The sequence below is a fragment of the Rousettus aegyptiacus genome, unplaced genomic scaffold, assembly GCF_014176215.1.
Source record: "Rousettus aegyptiacus isolate mRouAeg1 unplaced genomic scaffold, mRouAeg1.p scaffold_m13_p_6, whole genome shotgun sequence".
NCBI classification, from domain to species: Eukaryota; Metazoa; Chordata; class Mammalia; order Chiroptera; family Pteropodidae; genus Rousettus; species Rousettus aegyptiacus.
In genome coordinates, this window is record NW_023416309.1 from 23,977,810 (window position 1) to 24,002,140 (window position 24,331).

Below are 24,331 nucleotides of genomic sequence, written 5' to 3' on the forward strand. Positions count from 1 at the left end.
GTCTTTGGGAAAATGAACATTGTTTCCCTCTTGCTTCTGATGTCTAACTTAGATTCTAAGTCCTGAAGGCTGCCTTAGAAAGTAAACTTAAGAAGAGTTCACAAAATTGCCTGCTGCTCTTCATCAGGTGCTGGTTATTGAGTAGATATATTGAGTTTTAAAAAATTCATTTGAGCTCTGTGCTTATGATTTGTGCACTATCTGTGGTATGTTTCAATTTAAAACCCTAAACCTAGGAAATTATGGAAAGGAAAGCCACACTCATTCCCAAAGTGTTGACAGATAAAGTATTTTTTTTCAGGCTTTGGACATCATATTTGGTACATTAGCTTATTCTTAAGATTTTAAGTCTGTCTCTATGGTATCTTCTTCCTACAAAGTGGCCTTTAGAATCAATTCGAGATTTGAGTCCCAGCTCTTTCACTAGGCCAGTTACGGTTTAACCTCTCTGGAATTCAAGTTCCTTACCTATAAAACAATGATGATATTATATACCTTGCTAAAACGAGAAAGCCTTCAGTACAGTTCCTCACACACAATAAGACACAGACAAGTCCCTTCCACATCCATTCAAGGAGGAAGATGCTTAGAATGACTATTTGGGGTGGCGTTTTGTACATGTTTTAAAGGTAGATGGCTCATCGATTGCGTTTTAGTTAAGCTCCGAGCAATTGGAGTCCACATTCTGTGGGGGAAAGGCACAATACTTAGCAAGATCTGTTTCAGAAGCATAATCTTCAAGAACCCAGTTGTGATCCCATTTTAGGAGTTCAAACTGTTTAAACCTAAACCCTTTTCTATATAAAGCTGCTAAATAAGCCTTGAGTGAGTCAAGACTCACTCTAGCTAAAGCAAAATTCCACTTTAACCATTAGTTAATAAAATGAGTTTTTAATTTGGCTGGTCAAGTGGTACATTGAAATGACCAAAATCTCAAAATACCTCTACTCAGGGCAGCTACATTTTGTAACTTGATGAAAATGCTGACCAGGCAATTAATTACCCAGGACCTCTGAATTCAAGGCTTGGTTTCATCTGCCAGCTTCAGTTGTCTAATCTGTAATGAAGCTAGCCATTCTGATTCCAGGTAGAGTTTGAAGGAAATGACTTACACAAAACGCTTTAGCAAGTAAAGTTCGAGCTGCATGTGCACTTTTTTAAAATACTTTTCAGATGCTGTCTGCGTGGTGCTTCTAAAATGGAAATGGTTTACAAAATTTTTTGTTTATGTAAAATTCTATAAGGAAATCTGGATTCTTGTTTTAATGTATAGGTTATATTTTTAAAAAAAGATTGTGGAAATACAATTGTATTTAATCACTAATGTCTAATCCAGGCTTAAACTTTTAAACATTCTCTTTAGAAACAGACAAGGAAGTCAGCGCATGGTCAATTATGTTTTCTGTTCTGTCTTACATATCACCCCTAATTCCATATTACATTGAATGCTATTGAACTAAATATGTTTAGATCTTTTTCCAAACATCTAATATTTTGATACTCTACTAATGACAGTGCAACTTTCAAGACTCTTATCACAAAAAGAGATCTTAGTAATTGATCTTAAAAATTCTTATATTAAAAATAAAAAGGAAAAGCCAGACTCAGAAGTGAAACAGGTGATAGAATTAATAGGCAAGGATGTGAAAACAGCTATTATAAACATTCTCCGTGTGTTTAAGAGGAAAAAGGAGAGCACAAGCATATGAGAAAAATGAAAGTATAAAAAAGAACCAAATCGAACTTTTAGTGACCAAAAAATACAATATCTGAAATTTAAATCAACAAAAAACTTACTTTAAGTCTTTCGTAGATTTAGGTTTGTGCTCTTTAAATATTCCTGAGACCCTTTAAAAAGGCAACTCCTGAAATTCTACATAAGTCTAGTTGACCTACTTTCTCATCCCCTAGGGCTAGCTTTGCCTGGGTTGAACAGCTACTGGGAAATTATTAACCTCAGGAACTGAATTACTACTCCTGTTAGTCTCCTTAATGTCAGACAGGAAGCTTCAAGGTGTTAAGGTAGCCAGGTAGAAAGTGTCCAGTGAGCCCAAGTCTGATCTAAGTCAGTTTTCTGAGCTTCAGTTTCCTCGCCTATAAAATAAGAATGAGAATGGAGTCATTAGGGTTTAACAAACATATTGTTAAAACTTTGAAAAATAGTAGGTTCTTCGTTTTGTAACTTTACTATTCCATATATAATTTCATTAATTCTAAGAATATTTTTAGAAACGCACATTATGCCTGCCATTGTGCATAGTATTGGCAACGCAGGAGAGCACAAGGATGCTGCAGTTCACGGAACCTCTTTTGGAGCTTAACAGTTTGCAAGTATGTTCAGTGTCGTGAACAAGATCCCTCATTAGATCCCTCATTAGAAAGGAAAGGTCGGAGAAGACTTCCGGGGGAATTGATCTTGAAGCAGAGTCTTGAAGAACAGGTGAGAATTAGGTGAAGAGTGGAACTGAGGGAACAGCATGTGTGCAACTCGGAGGTAAGAGCATCGATCCAATTGACGATGGGGTTCCCTGAAAGCAAACTGAGACAAGGAAGGCCCTGGTGTAGGAAGTTTCCTTGGGAAGTGATTCCAGAACACACAATGAGGCCAGTGAAAGCTGTGCTGACGAGCCTGTTTGCATTGCGGGCAACTGGAGCTCAGACCTGCAGGGTATCCCCAAGGAGAAATTTGGAAGGTACCTCGGCATTGCACCCCTGGCCTCCCGCCGCCCCGAGAACAGGAATATTGCACCCCGCCCCCTGCCGCCCCAAGAACAGGAATGCTGAGACTTGGATCCACCAACTCCTTTTACTTGTTGGTCGAAGGTGCCTTTGGGAGAATGACCCCCACATTCAGATTTTCTGGGTCGCAAATGAGGCTTCCTGGAAAATTAATTTTTGGCAACAAAGCCAAGGGTGGCCACCCCGTGTTTGATGAGGGATGCTGGCAAGGTGCATGCGTGTTTGGTGAAATCAGGTGTGTCAAGGGGGTGCGGTGCATTGCACCAAGACTGCTACAGGTGGACTGGGTGCTAAATACCTCTCACTGTCATCTATTTGCTTTGGCCTAAAGTGTTCATGAAAAAACATTTGCTTCCCCAAAGGTGGAAAAATGTAACATGTTTTATTTTCTTTTTTTACCCTCAGCTTTATTGAGAAATAATTGGCATAGAACATCGTGTAAGCGTAATGTGTAGAACATAATGATCTGAAATATGTATATATTGTGAAATGATTATGACAATAAAGTTAATTAACACAGTCACACAGTCATCACAGTTTATGAAAAAATTGAAAAACTTTTTTATTTAAAACAAGGGGGAGTTTTCTTTAAAAATAGATCAAGATTCTTAACTTCTCTTGACAAATAAGATCGCAGCAGGCCGTTGTCCCTCTACGCCATAGTGTTCACCCATGGAGTGAGTATGAGAGTATCAGAGTACGGAATTTGGTTATTACAGTGTGGGTCCTGCGGGCTTTTGAGTTTGTGAACCCCTGGCATAGGGCACCTGAGAAATGAAGGAAGATTGATGTGGCTAGAGCTTGTGTGATGCACGAGAAAGGGAAAAAAGGGGAAGCAGTGGGAGGTGAGAGGTGAAAACTGACGTCCTGTTTGGAGCGAGGCCTAGCATGAGTCTAATAATAAGATGTATGTCAAGCCCCCAAACTGGCCGATGGCTACCTCTCTACTTCTATGCGTTTAACATTCTCATAATAAAATATTCAGAAACGGAGAGAGGGGATCAAGAGATTTTAAGTATGAAGAAGAAGGGAGTTTTGGGAAGGACAGTGCTAGAGATGCCACCACAGGAAATTCTAATTTTTGCAAGAAGGCAGGAATATTTTATATACCACTCTCCCAAATGATAAACATGGTGAGAAATTGTACTGAACTAAGAGCATAACTTCATGGGTTTGCAGGTTGTTGACTAGGCAACTAAATTGGACTGATTTATATCCTGGTTAAGTTAAACATAAGAGAACATCCTCTCCTTCATTTCTTTTTTGTTCCAATATACACCTTTCTACAGAAAATAGGTCTGGCATACTTGGGGCTTCCTTTTTGCTTGGGAAAGCCCACTGCAGCTGTCCCATGGGTTCCAACTCCTTAGTAGCAATGTGATGTTCCTGTCATTACTTTTGGGACTGACCTTGTGAAACTTTGGCACTGTAGGAGGCTTAGGATGAATTTATGAGTCCTGAAGAAGGTACATCAGTAGTGAGGCTTCTGAAGAAACAGTCTATGCTTAAGCAAGTGTGGAATGAGGCCCCCATTCGTACACCTAGGTTTAAGAGTGTGATTAGGGAGAGGAAATCATTGGACTTTATTTTACTAGGACTTTTCAATCTCTGTGGAAATACGAGGTTCAGCTTTTGGGTGCTTTTTAAATTGCCGAATTTTCTCTGTGGTAGGTGTTATGACTCATTGTATAAGCCTTTCAGGTTATATAATGTGCTAGCTAGTTGGGTAGCACAACCAAGCATCGATCAAGGTGAGATGCCGAATAACGGGTCAGTCCTCTGAGGGTCGGACTCTGAGATGTGATGAATGAACTATGTGACCAATTTCAGACATCTGAGCAGCTTCTAACTTGTTTGTCTCACTAGCTCCAGATCTATACTAAAGCATAGTAATTTAAAAACATTTTAAATGGCCACATGGGAAGCACATTTCTGATACTCTCTGAGCTTCATCTCTAAAAGGGCCATCACATCTTTAGTCTTGGGTAATAAACCAAAGAGTTTAATAAAACTAAATGTAAACAAATATATGGTAGGGGAAACCGCTAACATTCTCTACTCTCCTGATTTCTTTACAAGAAAAGAATTTGTTAATTTAACTAGGTCAGAGTCAGAGTCTAGGAGAGTAAAAATTGAGGTATGGAACCAGCAAAAGTTCGGTTCAAGTCTACCAGTACCCAGATTTCCAGTCATCTTCTCGTTCTAATCTGAGGAACCCTGTCTTCAAATTCCACACTCTCATCCAAAAAGAGGTCCTTAATTTCCTTGCTCAAAAAGAAAATACTTGAGGCCAGTTTGACTTAGCTCTCCAGAAATGATTTACTGAGATGTTGTAGCAGCTCAGAGAGGAAAAGGAGTGATTTCATTTGTAAAGCAATTAGAAACCAAATGATTTTTATTTTGATATTTCTCTGTGTGCTTTAGGAAAACAAATGCCTTAAACTGGCATTAAGATCCTCGATTGTTAAACCAGTTTTATTACCATTCAGACAAAAGTGCAGTTATTCATATTATTGGCCCTTTTTATTCATCAAGTGTCCCTCCAAATGTCAGGGGAAAAAAATTCCCACATTTCAAACTCAGAGCCAGGTTTGACCTACAATATCTATGTGCGCATACCCTGAGTTACATTTTTGTTTTTGCATAATAAATGGAATTATCTATAAGCTTGTTTGAGCCTGTTTCTGTCTCTGAAGGAAAGTTCAGCTTATACATAAAGAGAGTGCCAACATTCATCCATCCACCTTGATCTCTTCAAGTTAATCAGTTTCCGAAAATTTTACTTCTCCAAGATTTACCCTTTTGTCAAATGTGGTTACAAGGAAACCAAAATAAGTAATGCATCTGATGTTAGGTGTGTCTTTCCCCCCCCCCCATCAAAACATACTTTTGTTCTGACTACTTATGCATTTTTCAGGCATAAATGAGAGGAGGGGCACTGGAACCTGAGTGCCTGATTTCAGATAATGACTCTGATATTCAGGTCCCTGGATAAATCGCATAACCACTCGGAGCCATTTTCTCATCTTCTTCTTAGAGTTGTATGGAATAAATGTTTCTCTATATATGAAGTTCTCACTTTGAACTTAAGACAAGTTAAGACCTCAATATATGAGAACTGTTTGTATATATTCCTGTATTCCATGGCTTTACAGCACCAGGATTGTTATAATATTAAGTTCTGATGATAGATGTCAAATTAGCTTGTCATAGCTCTAAGTTTTTCAATATTCATTTTCTGAAAATGCAATTTTACCAAAGACAATTTCTTCCTTCAAAACTGACATTCACTTTTCTTAGCAGTAGTAGTGTGTAAATGCTACATCTTAAATATGTAGGGTTACCTTTCAGAACTTAGTTCTGAGTACTATGTAATCTCATTTGGAGTGCTAAATTTATGTGCTTGATTTTTTCAAGTTCCCACCTTAAAAATGTGATGGCATATCTGTCAGGCCCCGAACTGAGCAGAACTCTTCACCTCTTGCCTATATCAGCCATACAACTTTCCCTCAACTTGCCCAGAAACAAGCTGGGTCAAAATTGAGCCAGATGGTACAGAGACACTGCGCAAGAGCTTGGCGACTGTTCTTTGTCACTTCCTCCTTACTGTCTATGCCCAAGCCATTCTCGTCTCTAAAGATACTCAGCCTATTAAGGACAGGAAGTTAATTTCCTGATAAATATTATCATGGACTGAAGGGCAGCCTTTCAGGTGCGTCTTGCCAGTTGACCTTCATTTGGTTGAACCTCCCTGCAAGAAGCCTGTCTCCTATCCTCAAAGCTGCAGTCACGTGGGACCTTGTGTATTCCACAAAGCAAAAACAAGAGCAGGCTCTCTCCCACTCTAGCAGTATTGTTGAGGGATGATTGGAGTCCAGAGTTTGAGGAACACTTCTTTCTGCTGCTCTGATGGTGCTTGGCGGGGCTGTGGGTTTGTGAAAAGGGAATGTGTTGGTTCCTGAATTTTGTTTGAGGATTCACTTACTTTTCTCATCAGCTTCACTGACTCCTTTCAGCATTTATTTATTTATTTTTATTTAATAACAAAAACTCAAACCAGCTTCTTGAAATGGAATGAAGAAAAAATTACTTTAAAAATAGCTTGAATACATCATTCCATAGGATGCTTTTTATTTTCTATACTCAATGCGATTCTAAACTGCAACACGTTTGGAAATTTAAGAAATAAAGGCAAGAGATCTGCCTCCCAACAATAAAAATGGGCATTAGAGGGGAAGTATTTAAGTTTGTAAAACATGTATTACATCAGAATGAATGGAATACAAGGAATTTGCCAAAGTGATGTGGTTTGAAGTAAGACACTTTTATTTTACTATTTTTAATTTAGAAGGCCCTAGAAGTTAAAAAGTCCTCCCTCCCACCTCCCTCAGTGTGTGAATTTCCTTGTTGGACCTTTTTATAGGTTAAGAGGTATGATATGAGAGGCAGGAATTCTATCCCTGGGAAGGACCCATTTCTCAGATTGTACTAGGGTATGTCAGAAAGTGCATAAACTGGGCACCCGGAGACAGAGTTTCAAGTCTCCTTTGGCCACTCGCTCACTCACTGTGCCCTTCGACCAGTTCTTCAACATCTCTTGACATCAAGAGTCTAGCTCTGTGCCTGATACATAGGAAGTGCTCAAAACTCCTTATCTTTCTGTATCTTAGCCACCCAAATTACCTAATCCAGAAATCTGGGCAGCCTCCTGGATTTCTTGCAATCTCTTTCAATTCTAGCCAGGCACTAAATCTTGCCAATTTGACCTACTGAATGCTATTTAATCCTGCTTACCCTCTCCATGCCTGCTCCAGGCCAGTTCAGTTTTTATCACTCTTGGACTATTGTAGGAAATAGTTTCCAGCTGATTTCTGGTCTCAGGTCCTGCCCCTCTAACCTCAACTCCACCAATCTTTCTAGAGGAAAGTTGACCATATCTTGCCCCTGCTTAGAATGGAAGCATTAATCCTGTCTTGCCTATAGGATGAAATCTTTAACATAGTACAAATAGCAAGCACATAGTTCTTACTCTGTGTTCTTCTAAATGTTCCCTGCGTGTTAACTCACTCAATCCTTGTGACAAATTTATGTGACGATCTTTAGTTTATAAGTGAGGAAAATAAGACACAGAGAGGTTAAATAACTTGATTGGAGTTAAACTGCTAGTGAGAGATGAAGCAGAATATTAAAATTTTATGTATCCCTGCTCAGTCTCTGGTTGCTTCTGCCTCGATCTTTATCCTTCAGCAATGCAGGATAACTTGTAGTTCTTACTCCACCCTACCCACACCTCCTCCTCCTCCCCTTACTTTTGCTTCTGTTAATAGCTCAGCCTGGAATGCCTTTTCCCCCATTGACTCCTTGGCAAATTTTTACCTCTCCTTTCCGACTTGGCCCTGGCATCACCTCTTTCATTAGTCAGTCTTCCCACCTGGGTTGCCCTCGTGCTGTGTGCACACCTCCAGGTAGCTGCTTTGTGTTAGGAATGGGACAGACAATGGAAACCAAGATCTAGACGTGGTCTTCAGGATCTTATGTTCCTTTGGGAAAAAGGCAAAAAACCCTGGAGCAGAACAACAGCATGAGCATTCGAGGAAAGGCAAGCACAGGGCACTTCGAGGGGACATATGCCAGTCGAGCAATCCAGCCTGGAGTGTGGGGAAAGCCCTCCCAGAGGAGGTAATGTTGAAACTAGGAACTCGTGGATGGAAAGGTATTCACAGCAAGGAGCTAGGGGAAGAAAAGTTTTGCCAGATAGAAGGAATGGTATTTGCAAGCTCAAAACCAAGACTTGGTAGGTTCGGAGAAATTGCTGAGTATATTCATCTATTTACTTGTTTCTCCCACTTGGCTGAGTTCCTTAAGGATGTCAAGTCCACTCTGCCTGGCTCGAGGAGGTCTCAGTGGATGTTACACTAGAACCCAAACACTGGAATCTCTGGGTCCTTATCTCGCCATCTGTTAAGTGCCCCATAAGGAGACTACTAAAGTCCTTTGGAATTTCTGAGATTCTGTGACCACATAAGGAAAAGAAGGCAACCAGAGGGCCTCAGCCTGAGACCTGCTGGAGAGTCCTGGGAAGCTTAGCTTGTAAACATAGCACTGTAGTGTCTGTTTCCTTTGTTACATGGCTTTCCCAAATAAGGCCACATTCACAGGTTAAGACTGGGGGTTAAGACTTGAACATATTTCTTTGAGGGACACAATTCAACCCATGACAGCTTGTAAGTGGTGGGGCTGTGGTTCTGAACCCCTCCTTAGTCATTGGCAGAGTGGAGTGGACCCAGGAAAAAATGATTCACTGAGAATCTTAAGAGAATGTTTATTTATTCCTAAGTTTATCTTTCAAAAATGTCTATTTGTTTTATGATGCATGTAATATATTTACAATAGTCCATAAATATGTTGTATAAAGATACACGTATTCAGTGGATACTCAACAATGTTAAACTAACCAGAGTATTAAAAAAAAAAAAAATTAAGGCCCTGTTCCTACTCCCTCTCACCCATCTATCACTGGGTTATTACTTTCTCTTTTTGACAATTGCCTCAGCAGAATAACACTCTACTGTGTGAGGTTTGTAGGGAGCTTTTCCAGCCTCCCCAGCCTCAGCATTTAGTTGAAAGAGTTTAGTTTGAAAAAAAGAACAGTTACCAGGCCCAAGCCAGGGTAAGGGCAGCTATAACCTTAAGAATGAAGTAATTTGATAACTATTTTTTTTCCTTCAATTTATATCTTTATATATTTCAATAACTGTCTAATTGTCAGTTTTCTTTTAATACTTTGTACAGAGCCAGTGTTTAATATAATTTAGGTCTGAACACACGCTGTGAATGGTCTGAATAATTTGATATCAATTGCTGAAGGTGGGAAAGGTATACACTTGGACTTTATTGAAATATAGCTTTTCAAAAGAGGAAAGCCACTACAAATCAGTAGCTGGGTCATGATTACACTTTCATTCTTTGGACTTTAATTCCGCAGCTTCCCTTTGATGTTTCATACAATCCCATGATCACTCACCTCCCCACAACACACACACACACACACACACACACACACACACTGCCAGAATTCTTTTGGGATCCTTGAGGGAGAAAGGCTGATTCCTCACAGGTAAACAAATCACGAAATACCGATCATGTACACTTGAAAATCCATTTGTTTACATATATATATATTTATATATATATAAATTATGGGGGAAGTCAATTAAGCAAGGCAAAAATGTATAAATTTGAGAGGAGATTCAGATGCCCATGAGAAAGCATTACTCAGAAGAACAAAGGATAGTATAACATTAAATGAGTCCTGTCATTTTTCAACAGAATTAAACAGTAAGAATATTTTTGTTAGTTGATTGTTGAACTCTTAGAACATTTGACATAAAGATCCATTGATTGTGGAAGGGCTGATCCCCTCCTCAGGGGTCCTTTGAGCTCCTGTGTGGGACTAAGTATATTTTTGTCATAATTTATCCCACCTGTGTCTGTCAGTTCCTTTCCACTTGCCTCCTCCTGTGATGGTCTGGCTCATGTTTCTTCATAAAGCTCTAAGCCAGTTATTAATAACAGCCCAGTGACTCTCCTGATCCACCTAGGAGCATATGGTGTTTTTCACACAAGAGAGAGATCATCTCCTTGACTTTGGACTTCTCTCATTGAATTCTTGAACAGTAAGTTTTTTGGTTTTTAAAAATCATGACATTTTAAAATGTTGATGCAGGAGGGAAGTTTAGTGTAACTCTTGTTTGCTTCTGGTAGAGGGAGAATATAGTACATTAAAACTTAGACTCATAAAGCCTATTTCCCCTCCTTGCATTTCAACATCTAATTTTTTTTAAAGTTGATTATAAGATAGATTAGCGAATTATAATTTTATTTTTTTTTCCCTTTCCTTCTGGCTAACTAGACAGGAGACCCAAGGGATGAATAATATCTAAATTACTTGACCAAGCCTTGTGGCTGTGCTTGATATTCCCATCTTTCTGTATTTCCTCTCCAGATAGAAAATTTCCATGATTTCAAAGACAAATTTCATATATGGAAAGTATTCACAAGAGAGTGTCCGACAGACTCGAGCCACGTCACTTTTCCACGTTTGAGACTGGGATCAGAGAGGGCTCCCGCCCGTTCCATGATTCATTGCCTTCTTATTTTAGCCAAGGGCTTTGTCTTTGCAGCCTTTTTATAATGGTTGCTTCTGAGAGTCCTGCAAAGTAGGTCACTGTGTTTTCTGCCTGGAAAGGAGGCTCCTGACACCCAGAAAGGCTGATGCCCAGCTCGGTTCTCATGAGCAGAGGTGAAACCTGCACTCCAGTTCTTCTTCAGCATAATAGACTAAGACAGTTCTCTGCTTTGGTTACATATGTTCAATGCCCTTGAACATGTCCATCGGTCTTCTAGATAAAATGTACAAGGGAGGAATTACAAGGAATTGGGAGGAGGCAGGTGCCGGCCTGGCCTTGAGCCCTGACTTGAACCACTAACAAGTTATGCGACCTTACACAAGTATTCAACCTCTCTGAGCCTCAGTTTTCTTGTCTGTGAAATAAGAATCGTCACCATTTTACAGGGTGGTGGAGTTTACTCATAATGTGTAAAAGTGGCTCAGTTTGGTAACATTATTTAGGAAATCCTTCATTTGAATTTTTCCTGAATCTTTTTAATCATCTCTCATATGTTTCAAATTAAACCCTATAGCCTCCAATGTGGTCGTTGATGAGAAACATTAATCTATTTTGTAGAGACAATAATCGGCTTTTATTGCTTTTAATAACTTCATCTTTAGGATGGTGAAGGCTGTGTGAATGCTGAGGATGAGAGCATGGAAAGATGGTGTACAGTTTGTAGTTCAGGACAATAGGCTATAGCTAAGATCAACGATGGTGGGAGGGAACCTTGCAAAACAATTTCAAAGCATAAGCTACTGTCTTAATAAACTTACCTGCTCTACTACAAGCAGGATTCTAAAATTTTTCTTTTGGTTACATGCTTCTAGATTCCAAAGGACTGGTTTGCTGCCTTGCTAGATTCGATTCTGTTTCTGGATGACACAGAAGGAAGGGCTGTCTGAGAGAATACCTGCTTCCCAAAGCGTTACCCTAAAACTTGGGAGATAGGGTGAGATTTTTGTTTTCCTCTACAAGCTTTCATTCTACAAATGTTTATCTAATTTTTACTGTGGGCAAAACACAGTACTATTTTAGCAAGAGGGCAATACACTCTAAATTATAGAAGATAGTCGTTACATGTTATAAGCCAGAATGGGCTTGTTCCGTGGTTGTGAGAAGCACAGACAGGATGCTGTAGGCACTCCACAGGGCCTTCACGCCCGAAACTTACTCGCCAGAAATGACCATTATTGGTCAGACTTCCTTTTGGAAAGCTGTACATTCTTGGCAAATGATTCAGTGATTTTCAGGGCTTCTCCTTGGGTTCACCTTCTAAGTAATGAGCTTGTGAGGCATAGAGGAGCAACACCTTAAAGTCACAGCTCACCCTTGCTCCCACACACATTTAATTTTTTTTTTCTTATTTAGTTCCAATCCTTACGCAAAATGCTGACAATATAATTTTGCCTTTAAAGAGGTCACTGACATTCATTTACTTTGAAGTTGTGTTCTCCAACCTAGTCATCTACCTTCTCAGATAAACTTAACTCCAAATAACATTCAACTAGTTTGAGATGTCACATCTGCACCTCAGTGGATGAAAAAATCACTAGTGAGTTTATGCAAAGCAGTGCGTGTGCAGGCCGAGGGGGTTTTGCCAAATGCTTTTGAAAATTGAAACAGGCCCAGAGATTCTCTACTCTCTTCCGTTTACTGGCCCCACAACTGGGATGATACTTGTTTGGATATATAAGTTCTGCAGATGAAAAGCTAAAACCTAACAGATACCCTCAGTCTCACTCATGCTTCCTCATACCATGGAAGGGCGAGAGTTGGATGGCATTGCTGTGTTGGGACTTCCTGTTGAAATCCAGCAGGTCTGGTGCCCAGCCAGAACTCTGGGGAGTTTCATCTGGCCTTGTAAGAGTACACTACAGCTATGATTCATGGAGAGGGTTGGGGAGCTTGGCAGGGAGAAAGTTGAAAACTTTTGATTATATTTGTTCCAGAATATTTCTTAACGTTAAGTGCCCGTAGCTGAGTAATTTATGTCTTCTTAGGGGCAATGCCCAATCTCCTATTTGGGGCAGGAATGTGGTAGCAGGACATCTCAGCCTTCAGAAGTCTTGGTAGTGGATGATTAAGAGGAGATGTTTGTTCATGTATTGGAAAATTGTTTATTTTAGGGCCAAAATATTTACTTAAAACATTTGAGGCATGTTCATAGATGGCTTGGGAAAGCCCAAACTGGACAGGCATTGATATAGAAAGAAAGCATGAGAGGTACATTTGAAGAGACGAGAAGTACAGTGGTTCCACACAAGTCTGGGACCCCCCTGTCCCCCTCGGGATCAGGCTTTTCTCTCTGAGTCGCTAATCTCTCTTAGCTGTAGTTAGGCTGCCTTTCTGATTCTGCTTCTTCATCGTGCCAACCACTATTTTATCCAGTGTCTGGCAGCATGCTGGGCTCTTGGCTTACCTTCTTCCAATCATGAGATACTGTAGTGGATAAGGCTTTGAAGCCAAACAGACCTCCATTCAAATCTCTAGTCATGCCTGGTGTGTGATCTTAAGTAGCATACTTAACTTCTCTGGTCCTCAGTCTCTCCAAATTAGGAAATAGGAGTGTCAATAACTTACCTCATAAGATTTTATGAGATTAAAATCAAAGCATGTTTAGGCCCATGTCTCTAAGGAAGGAAATAGAAGTGTCATAACTCACCTCATAATGTTTTATGAGATTAATATCAAAGCATGTGTAGGCCCTTCTTAAATGTAGTTATGAATAAAAGCCTTTCAAACCACTATAAGGCAGGTGTTATCTCTGTTCTCCAGATGAGCTAGCAGGTGAGGTTAAGTGCCTGGTCCAAGGCTACAGAGCTAATACCAGCCAGACCAGGATATACAACCAGTTCCATCTGGCTCCAAAACCCACCCTCCTTTCCCACTCCACCTTGCTGACTGACCATCTGTGACAAAGCACATGTTTTTGTTTTTAGCCGAAGTCCACTTTGAGTCTGCCCTGCCAGGTTTTCCAGTTTTCACCTCCTTTACTCTGGACTCCCTGGTCTTGCCTTGGCCTGAGCCAAAAAAGTTGGGAGGTGATGAAGATAGAACATCTCCAAATAGCCAAGTCTGGTGAAACACATAATCCAGTTTATCAGAAATGTTAAACAGTCCCCAAGGCAATTATGATAGTAGCTCTGAAGAAAAATAACTGTGTGACCTCAGACAAGTCACTGTACTTCTCTGGGCCTCATGTGTCAATGAGAAGTTTACGAAATCTCAAATATCTTTTCCAGTGCAAACATTTCTGCAATATCTCAGACCTTTCACTACTGTTGTTTTTCTTAGCTGAAAAGAGGAAAATCTCTTTGAAATCATGCTTGCAATCATTTAAGTATAAAGCCATAGGTCATTTATTATGATTCTCATTCAAGCTTTTTCTCATACAAGGTTCATATGATTGATGAGTTAATTTCTCAGATGTGTGTTCAATTCCCTTTCTCACATAATGCAGCTTTGGGCAGAATTAAGTAGAACCTTAATTAGTTTAGAAAATGCAACTTGAATTTGAATTTTAGGACCTTACAGAACATATAAAATTCATTTACCATCAAATGTGCCCAAGTTTTCATTTAACTTCTGAATGACTCAAATTTGAGGAATTTACATGTCCTGTCCTGCCACACCAGCATCCATTTCTGCAGTCTTAAGGGGACACATCTCCAATATGCTGTAGAAATGGTAGCCATCACAACGGGACACTCCTGTCCTAAAACCTGTAGGGCTGGTGCCAAATTTTTGGTGCCTTCCAACAACTTGACTTGGTCTCCTAATTACTAGCAAAATACAAAAGCAAAAACATCAACAAGACACAATTACCATGTTATTTCTCAAGTGCCTAAAAGAAAATTCCACTGAACATAACTTTTATGGGAAAGAGACCTTTTCCATATAGAGACAAATTGAAAGCACCTCACTCTGAGATTTTATTTTTTTTTTAATTTGCTGAGAAAAGTAGACTAAATATATGTTTTTCTTGTTATAATTGTCATTGGAACAAAATGAACTTTCGGTCTTCCAAGAAAGCCTCTACTTTACGTACAGTTATTATGAGGCATTGAGATCTGGGATGGGTAAGGCTATCCCTACTTTCTAGAAAGACAGCAACTATCACTGAGATGCAAACAAATTACCATATTACAGTGTAGTGAGTTACAAGATGCTACAGACAAGTGGGCAATAAATACTACCTGAGGAAGTCAGGGATCACAAAGGAGGTAACACTGGTTTTCAAAGGATGAGTAAGCGTGTGATAGTTTAGCATGTTTTGGTGCTTAAAGAGAACCTGAAAATATTGATTCATTCAAAGAGCAACTTCTAGGAGGTAATATTCTAAGTGATAATTAATGATAATAGTCACCATTGCTTATTAAATGTTTACTTGCCAGGTAAAAGTATTATCTCATTTAATTCTCGCACTACCTTAAGAAGTAGGTACTATTATTACCATGTTAAAAGTGTGCTGAAGCACAGAGAGTTAATGTAACTTGTCCAAGGTCTCATGATAAGTGGTAGATCTGAGCCAAACCCCATAGGTCTGATTCCAAATCTATCTCTCAGTCACCATGTCCCAGAAGCATTCATGTTATTTATTTTTCTGTCCAGCTAAGGTCAAGGAGGCCGAAGGGAGAAACTTGTTAGTCATAAGTTGATCCGTGTGTAGATAATGAACTAATAATAAACGAGAATAAAATTGCAGGTAGTAAAAGCTAATAAAAAATAGATTTTAGAAAACTGTTCTTCAAGTTAACCTGGTTGTTCGACAGCAAGCTCCTAGTGGTAGTTGTGAATATCTCATTTACAAAGAGCAGGTTGTTTTGCAGTAAATAATTAACAACTGCAGTTGTAAAGATACTCTAGCAAATTCAAGGACATCAGGCCCACAGGGGTAACTGCAAGACTGTCCAGTTCACTGTTCGACCAGAAGTTCACACATGCACAAAGGAGCTGGACTGAAGAGGAAGAGTGGCCATTAATGGCATGTGGATATTTCCATTTCAATACAGTTTCCATTGTGATACGGGTCTTTTCAAAAGTGATTTTTTATTTGAAAACATTAAAAAATCCATGTAGTTGAAAAAGGGTAGCATTTGGGGACTGGAGTCCTGGGTTAGTAGTATTTAGGCTCCAACATAGAATACTGAGTATCTGGTGAAGTGGCTCTATCTCCTGATAGCGCATAACATGGCCTGGCACATACGGAGACTCTCAATAAATGATCATTATGATACTTAACTTAAATAACCACTTAAGCAAAAATGGACAGATCTCAATTGTCTCATTTTCAACATATGTCTCTAGGGAACTTCTGTCAATATTATCTTGACCATTAGATATTGATAGAAACAAGAAGTAAGATTAGCACATTCTTGTCAAGAAAGAAAATATTTTTGAAATGTGACTCATGTGTTTAAGACTATAAACTTGAATCCAATGAAAAGTGTTTTTCTTTTGATTGTAAAAGAGACTTTGCAAAGTATATTCTGTTCTTTGTCTTGACCAAGAATCCACACCTAATAAGGGGAAAAAATAGAAGTTGAGAGAAATTGAGAAAAGGGTTATATCTTACTACTAAAATAGTTTTAGATAATAGAGATTTCTTATTTATTTTGCATTGTTTTGTTTTTGTTGGACGACCAAGCCATTTAGCAAATGTACTCTTCCTAGGGTCTCAGGAGTTAGTTAATTTGAGAAACCCCATTTTACATAAAAACACAGTTATAAGCTGATGTCAGGGCGAAGAACAGAGAATACAATGAAGTTCAACTCCCAGAGACTAAAGGATACTGCTTCTCTCCATTTGCCTACCTTGCTTTGTGGGATACCACACACTGTTCAACCATTTAATAAATAGCGAACAGGTCAATTTAATTTAGTTTGTTTGGATTCTTGATGGAGTCAAAACAAAAAATAAAGGCAAGTTTTTAAAACTAGAGAAGAAAATATTCATTCTATTTTAGTACAACATTCTATAAAATGATGAATTGATTCCCAGTGCCTTTCGGAAATGAGGGAAAGAAAGGTAGGTCGAAGCTTTCAAATGGGAGGGGAAATTATTTGAAGTGTCCTAATTCATTTGAAATGTATTTATATTTTTGGTGCATGTTTTATCCAGTAAGAAATCTTTTTTTCCTGAAAATTGCTGTTGTTAAACAGTTTTCCCCTAAAAGAATGTCCCTGCAATGCAAAAGAAAAAATATTTGATTACTGAGCTTTCGGCTAATGTAAATCAAGGTCCTGTGATACTCATGACTTTAATCCACAGTAAAATATGAGTGTGTTTGTAAACTTGTGACAAACAATGATTTATGACATGCAAACAGATCTAACATCAAGGAGGAAAACCAAACAGGGATCGCTCACATTCCTGTTTCTCATGAACATTTCGAATGAGACAAGAACATGTTCTTTTCCAAAATAAGCAAAGGAGAAAAAAATCATACATAGTCCTTCCACCCAAACTCTACTGCTATGAGCACTACTGATATTTGTAGGTATCTCTGTTTTCTTTTCTTAATATTTCAGTTGTAAAATCTAATATACAGAAAAGCACGTAAAATTTCTATTTTTAGTTTACACAGTTAAAAAGTGATTGCCAATGTAACCACACCCAGAACAAGAAACAAAACCTTGTTGAAAGTTCCCTGCCCCTTCTCTTCCTTATCCCTTCTCTTCCCCTCACTAAACTCACCATTATCCTGATTATGTTAGATAATCCCTTGCTTTTCTTGATAAATTTACCACTACACAGGTGCCACCCATATATGCACCCCTAAAACCATGCACTTAAAAAAAACTCCTTTATTTTTTAATTATAGTTGACAATATTCTATTAGTTTCAGGTGTACAACATAGTGATTGAACGTTTATATACCTTACTAAGTGATCACCACAATAAATCCAGTAACTGTCTGTCACAGTACAGTTATTATGCTATTAATGACTATGTGCACTGTGTTGTACCATACGTCCCCTTGACTTATTTTATAACTAGAAGTTTGTGCTTCTTAACCTCCTTCCCCTTTTCTGCTCATCCCCTTATGCTCCTCCTCTGGCAACCATCAGTTTGTTCTCTATATCTATGAGTTTCTTAAACCATGCACTTTTAACTGTTTTTCTACTTTACATAAATACACTTACACTGCATTTTCTTTTGCCCTTTGCTTTAAAATTTTTTTAATTATGTTTGTAAAATTCACCCATCTTTGTACGTAGCTGTAGCTTAATTTTCATTATTGTATAGTATTCCATTATGTGAATTTACCCATCTATCCACTAATAGGCATTAGAGTTGTTCCTAAGTTGAAAATATGAATGATGTTTGGATATGCATCCTGGTGTGGATATCTATGCACTTCCTCAGAGTATGTAACTAGGAGTATAATAAGTAGTAATAAGGTATGGATTTTAATCATATTTAAATATTTTAACAATTTTCTAAGTAGTGTTTTGTTCTTTTATAATAAATTCTTTCCTCCATTTTCTAATTTGTTCACAAAAATGATAAAAACCTTAAAACTTAAAGAATTTATAGCAGACATGTAAACTCATGTGTTATATTCTCTTATGTAGACAGAGAAGTTTTGTTTTTTTTGTTATCATGATAAATATCGATGCACATATATTTAAAATAATTTTTAGGGACTTTTTATTGGGTTATATTGAACATTTAATACTATGTAGGTTTAAGGAGTAAAATATATTGATTTGATACATTTATATTACAATATGATGGCCACAGTAGCATTACCTAACACCTCTATTGGGTCATGTAATTGTTATTTTTTCTAGTGTTGAGAACAATGAAAATCTAGTTTCTTAGCAAATTTAATGTTTATAATAGTTTTCTTATCTATAATTGCAATGTATTAGGTCTCCAGTCCTTATTTATCTACTAGTGACAGGTATATACCCTTAATAACATCTCTCCCATCCCTCCACCCAGAAATTGTTGTTTTAAAAGCATGATTAATGTTTGCCTGCCACCAAAATTCTAGAATTCGGTTTATACTTCTGTTAAAGGTGCAGTGTTTGGCTATACAACTCTGTTTGATAAATTGTAATTAATGTGTCATATTTTCCAAATTCCACTCCGCTTGACTTCTTTGAGAGTATTTTAGTTTCTTCATGCAGGCTCCCTGCCCCTCAACTTCATATACCACCTCGCTGTCTAATAAAACCTTTTAATGTGCTTTGACCCAGGAACCAAGGTTGCTAAGAGACCACTGGTGCTGAATCCACTTTGCTCTAGCAAGAGCAGACGGAGTGAAAACCAAGGGGCAGTGTTATATGCCAAGACCTGGGATTAAGTCAGGTGAGAGACTGACTTCAATCTCTACCAGTAGTCTAGTCTTTCCCTCACTTCCTATTTCAATCTCTCTCTTACTGTTGTTGGAGAAAATGAAACATACCTCTCAGAGCACAAACAAAAGAAGCACAGCTGGAGGCTGTGGCTATGAGACCAAGAAAGTTACTTCGCAAACTCATGGATTATTTTTACCCCTTGTTTCTATAACATAGGCAAAGGGGATCGTTGAACGCAACTAGTGATTGCTATGTAATTTTGGGCACATTACTCTCTCTTTTAGGCATGGGGCTAGTTATTACAGAAATCAATCAGAAATCAGGCAGGAGAAAATGACACTTGTATAAATCTCATCTATCTCTCCCTTTCTCTCCTCTATTAAAACCCAATCTGCCTTTATGGTTTTTGAGTGAATATAGCAAAAAATATTTTCCTACTTCAATCTTGCCACTTTTTAAAAGTATTGATGTTCATTTTGAGTGTATATAAGGGATTTTGATGTGTTTGAAAATTGTCTTATTCGACCTTGCATTTCTGAAAAAGGAGTTAATAATGGTTCTAAACTCCCTTCCTCACTGGCATTTGGTAAAATTTCCAATAGTGTGCTAAACCAACTACAAATTAATACTTCTAAAAATTCCTTAACACTTTTTAAAATTCCAGTCATTTTTTAAAATTGTTGAATTAAAACAGAAATGTAGAGGAAATTAACTGATTGATGTCTTATTAAGTCATCAGAATATGAAAGAGAGGCTCTTGCGAAAATATCAAGAATATGAAAATGTCTTTTTGTTGTTTAATTAAAAAAAATTTCACCTGCTTTTTTCACATCTTCAAATTCTTATTTCCTGGTGATACCTATTGTATAGGTTGGAAAAATGGTAATTTCACTGATGCCATTATAAAAAAATGTAAATTATTTAGATAAAATTTTAAAGGACATAGCAGATAAAATTGTAAATGATTAGGTAGATAAGACTTTATAAATACTGATAACATGAAAAAAGAATAGTTATTCTGATAGTTCCCTGAGCTGTTTCTTTTCTTTTTATTAATTTTTTAATTACAGTTGACATTTAGTATTATATTAGTTTCAGATATATAACATAGTGAATAGACATTTATATACCTTACAATGTGGCTGAGCTGTTTTTTTAGAAAGAAAGGCAAGTTTGGCATGTAGAAAAATTTGATTATGACATGTGGTCAAAATGAGTAAGTGAAAAATATTTAATTTACTAGGGAAAAATTTTTTTAGTTTATTGCTTGAGTACAAATATGTAAAGTCCTGCCTGATAGATATTTCTTTATCACTATTTCTTTACAGTGAAAATGTTACATTGAATTTAAAGAATCAGAATTATAAATATGTTCATTTGAGAATATTTCTCTCTTTTTTCCCCTAGGGAGCAGGAGCGTTCTGGAAATGACCTGTAAAAACTGGATATTAATTTCCACTACTACCCCCACAAGTCTAGAAGATGAAATTGTGGAACGACTTCTAAAAATTTTATTGGTAATCTTTGTCGACTTAATGTCTATTATATATGTTGTTGTAACTTCTTAAAAAGCTGACCTTTCTTACTTTACAAGTAAATTTAATATTGAATTCCTGTGAATAAAAATTAGTACTTTAATGTAGTTGAGTAATTTTAATTTGATAACATTTCCATTATTCTAGAAGCCAATAGGACATTACAATAAAAACAATATTGTGTTTAGTACTTTATGGTTCAGAAAACATTCACAGAAATTGATGTGGGTTTTTTTTTTCCAAAATTCTACCCTGTTGAGTCATAATACTTCTTGATTTTTAAATGTGCTTGCTATTTGGTAGTATAGATTGACTAAAATTTCTAGGTGCAATTATAAAGGAGGTTGATTTTTTAAGGATGCATACCTATGTGAAACTTTATGTGGTTCTATTTCAACACATCAATCATCATAACATATGATAATCTTTTCATATGATGTACCAATAATTGAATACTTATCTTTCATATAAACATACTTTTTCTGTGGGTAGGTAGCAGTATGTCATTTAATGTAAGGCTCACAGTAATCCTTGGAGGCAAGTGTCTGTTATCCCTTATAGATGAAGAAACTGAATCTTGGAAGAATTATGCTCACTTGAGATCATAACTAGGAAGTGGCAGAACCAGGTCTTGGGCCTTCACAATCCATAGTATTGTGTCACCGCCAAAGATAAATAATAATAAAAGTGTGGTTAAAAACCAATCTGTGGAGCTCAACTTTTCCCACAATAATGTTTTATTCAAGACCCTGTGGCTGTACACTAGTCCCCCCTTGGCCACGGGAGATATGTTGCAAGACCCTCAGTGGACGCCTTAAACCAAGGATAGTACCGAACTCTATATATTCTATGTTTTTTTCTATACACACACACCTACGATGAAGGTGAACTTATAAATTAGGCACTGTAAGATATTAGCAACAGTAACCAATAATAATATAGAATGATTATAATAATATCCTGTAATAAAAGTTATGTGAATGTGGTCCATTTCTCTTTCTTTCTGTCTTTCTCTCTCAAAATATCTTATTGTACTGTACTCACCTTTTCACTAAAAAGGAGCACGTCACAGGTTCTCTTTGGCATATCCAAAGTGCCAGCTTCCCTTGTGCTTTGGGACCAATATTAAGTAAAATAAGGGTTACTTCAACACAAGCACTGTGATACCACAGCAGTTGATCTGATAACCAAGATGGCTATTCGTGACTGACGGGCAAGAGGCATATAAAGTGTGGATAACTTGGACAAAGGGATGATTCATATCCTGTGCAAGACCACTTGAGATTTCATCACACTGCTCAGAATGGCATGCAATTTAAAACTCACGAATTGTTTATTTTTGGAATTTTTCATTTAATATTTTTGAACCTCAAAAAACCTGGGTAACTGAAACAGCAGAAAGTAAAACCACGAGAAAGATGGGGAGGACTACTGTATTGGCCTTATTTATTTATGTTCTTATTCCACTTTTTAAAATATTTTATAATAAGAAAGGTTGTTTACTCTTTTCTCATAACCTCCAAGACAATGCGTTCTCTTCCCCTGTTTTCTTGATTCCTCATTTTCTGACAGTATTAAAATACAACTGTTGAACTTCTGCTTTCTGAGCTTTTGAAAAGTAAAATCTCTCTGTCCTTTAGACTTTTTGACTTTCTACATTGGACACACATACTTCACAAAATTCTGGTTTCTTCTGTGTAATGATTATCTTCTCAGATTTTGCCCAATCTTTAATGCAAAGTTTCATAAGAGACCTAATGAAGTATGAAAGAAATCTGGGACCTTTGAAACTTATTACTTAACTGGCTCTTACTTAACCTTTCAGTGGTGTTGTATATTTAACCATAAGCCAAATAGAGTCAAACCATTTGAGCATTTGCTATAACAGAAAACCCTATTATTTTTTCGACACCATATTGTTGGACCCTTCCTTTTGAATATAAGTAAGTCACCTCCTGTTTATGTGGTGTCTTTCTCCCCAATTCCCTCTATTTGACATTTGTTGAAGCCTATTATTAAGTTACTGACAGGGATTAAAGCCACGCCCTTCTTCAGGCAACTGTTTCTTTTCCCTGTGTGCTTTAGTCAGTAGACAACGTAGTTAGAAACATCGATTCTGGAGCCACACTGTCTGGGTCTGAACCTTGGCCTCACCTCTTGCAGCTCGATGACTCTATGTCTCTGCTTCCTTACTTATAAAAATAAGTGCCTGTACTATAGGTTTATAGAGAGGATGAAATGAGACGACTGGTGTGAAGTGCTTAGCACAGTTCTTGGCATTTGGAAACCTCTAATCCATGATGGGTTGCTATTATCAGCATCCTCAGGTGGGAGCAGACATGATGTGGCTCCCTTCAAGCTGTGTTAGTAAGCCTCAATCACCCTGCTTGTTCTACACTTCCCCCTTACCCTTAGAATGACCTCATGTTAACCTATCCCATTTTGTTGGCCCCAAACTGTGATTGTGTTCCGCTTGACCCTGACATAGTTCTGTGGGAAGTGTAGGTCTAAACTGGTTGACTCTGCAGAACTTTTTTTGTTTCTGTTATTTGGGGACCTGGGAATTACAACTAAATATCATAATGTGACTTGAGAAAACAAAGGATACTTGATAAATACCCTCCCCCTTTTCAATAAGTAATGAGAGTTAATATTCAAGTGTTGTAGCTTTGTAATTGGAAATAGGTCACTTTCCCTTCATTTTTCAAAAACATTTGTTCAGTTCCTTTTTGCCAGGCATGGTGCTGGGCAGCCAGTCTAAAGTAGTGAACAATGGATAGTTCCTGCTCTTGTGGAGTTCATAGTCTAATTGGGGGAAATGGATGAGTATCCATACAATGCAACTGCAATTGGAAGTATTAGGAAAACATGCTGGGGTGTCATGAAGGGTATGGTGAAGTATGTCCCACCAGTAGCAGCAACTCCTGGGAGCTTGTTAGACATGCAGAGTCCTAGTTCCCCTCAGACATACTGAATTCAGAAACTGCATCGTAATCAGATTCCCAGTGATTCACATGATTCACAACAATTTGAGAAGCACTGTTGTGGAGGGAAGCTCACTGGACTAAGTGTTCCTACTGTCAGGCTACTGAACAGCTATGTGACCTCTGGGCAAGCTGCTCAACCTTTCTAGGTCTCATACTTCTCCTGTGTTAAAGCAGAATAAAACCAAGAAAAAACAAACAGCACTAATACTACCTGCTTACATAACACATTGAAATACAGTGACTGTTAAGTGAACTGGATGAAACTTACATGAAAATGTATAACAGAAAGGAGTTGTATAAATCTAAGATGTCGATATAAATGTCAAGAACACAGAAGTAACTCCGTGCAGTAAAGGACCTGTGACTACCTTCGGTAGAATTGGAAAAGATTGTTTTCATAACTGGGAACAATATTCATATCATGGATGCAGCCTTGGTTAGGTAACACATTTTTCATTGGGTGGCTTTCTGTGAAAATGCATAGAACTTAATGCCTGTATGCACTGTTATAAAAAACTCTGCAACTGAACTGGACTGTGTTTCTTAACTTGCCAGTGATAGATATGCATTAACTAGCCATGCCTGA

General features: G+C 37.8%; 1 protein-coding gene across 1 annotated transcript; it reads left to right on the plus strand.

The window, feature by feature from the left end:
• Positions 1-80: 80 nt before the first annotated feature.
• MRLN (myoregulin) lies at positions 81-20,889 on the plus strand. The gene is made up of 5 exons (XM_036223532.1): positions 81-9,409; positions 10,341-10,415; positions 11,741-11,862; positions 19,122-19,233; positions 20,631-20,889. Exons 4-5 carry the CDS (start codon positions 19,209-19,211, stop codon positions 20,789-20,791), a joined length of 186 nt encoding a protein of 61 aa, XP_036079425.1. The 5' UTR covers positions 81-9,409; positions 10,341-10,415; positions 11,741-11,862; positions 19,122-19,208; the 3' UTR covers positions 20,792-20,889.
• Positions 20,890-24,331: the final 3,442 nt, after the last annotated feature.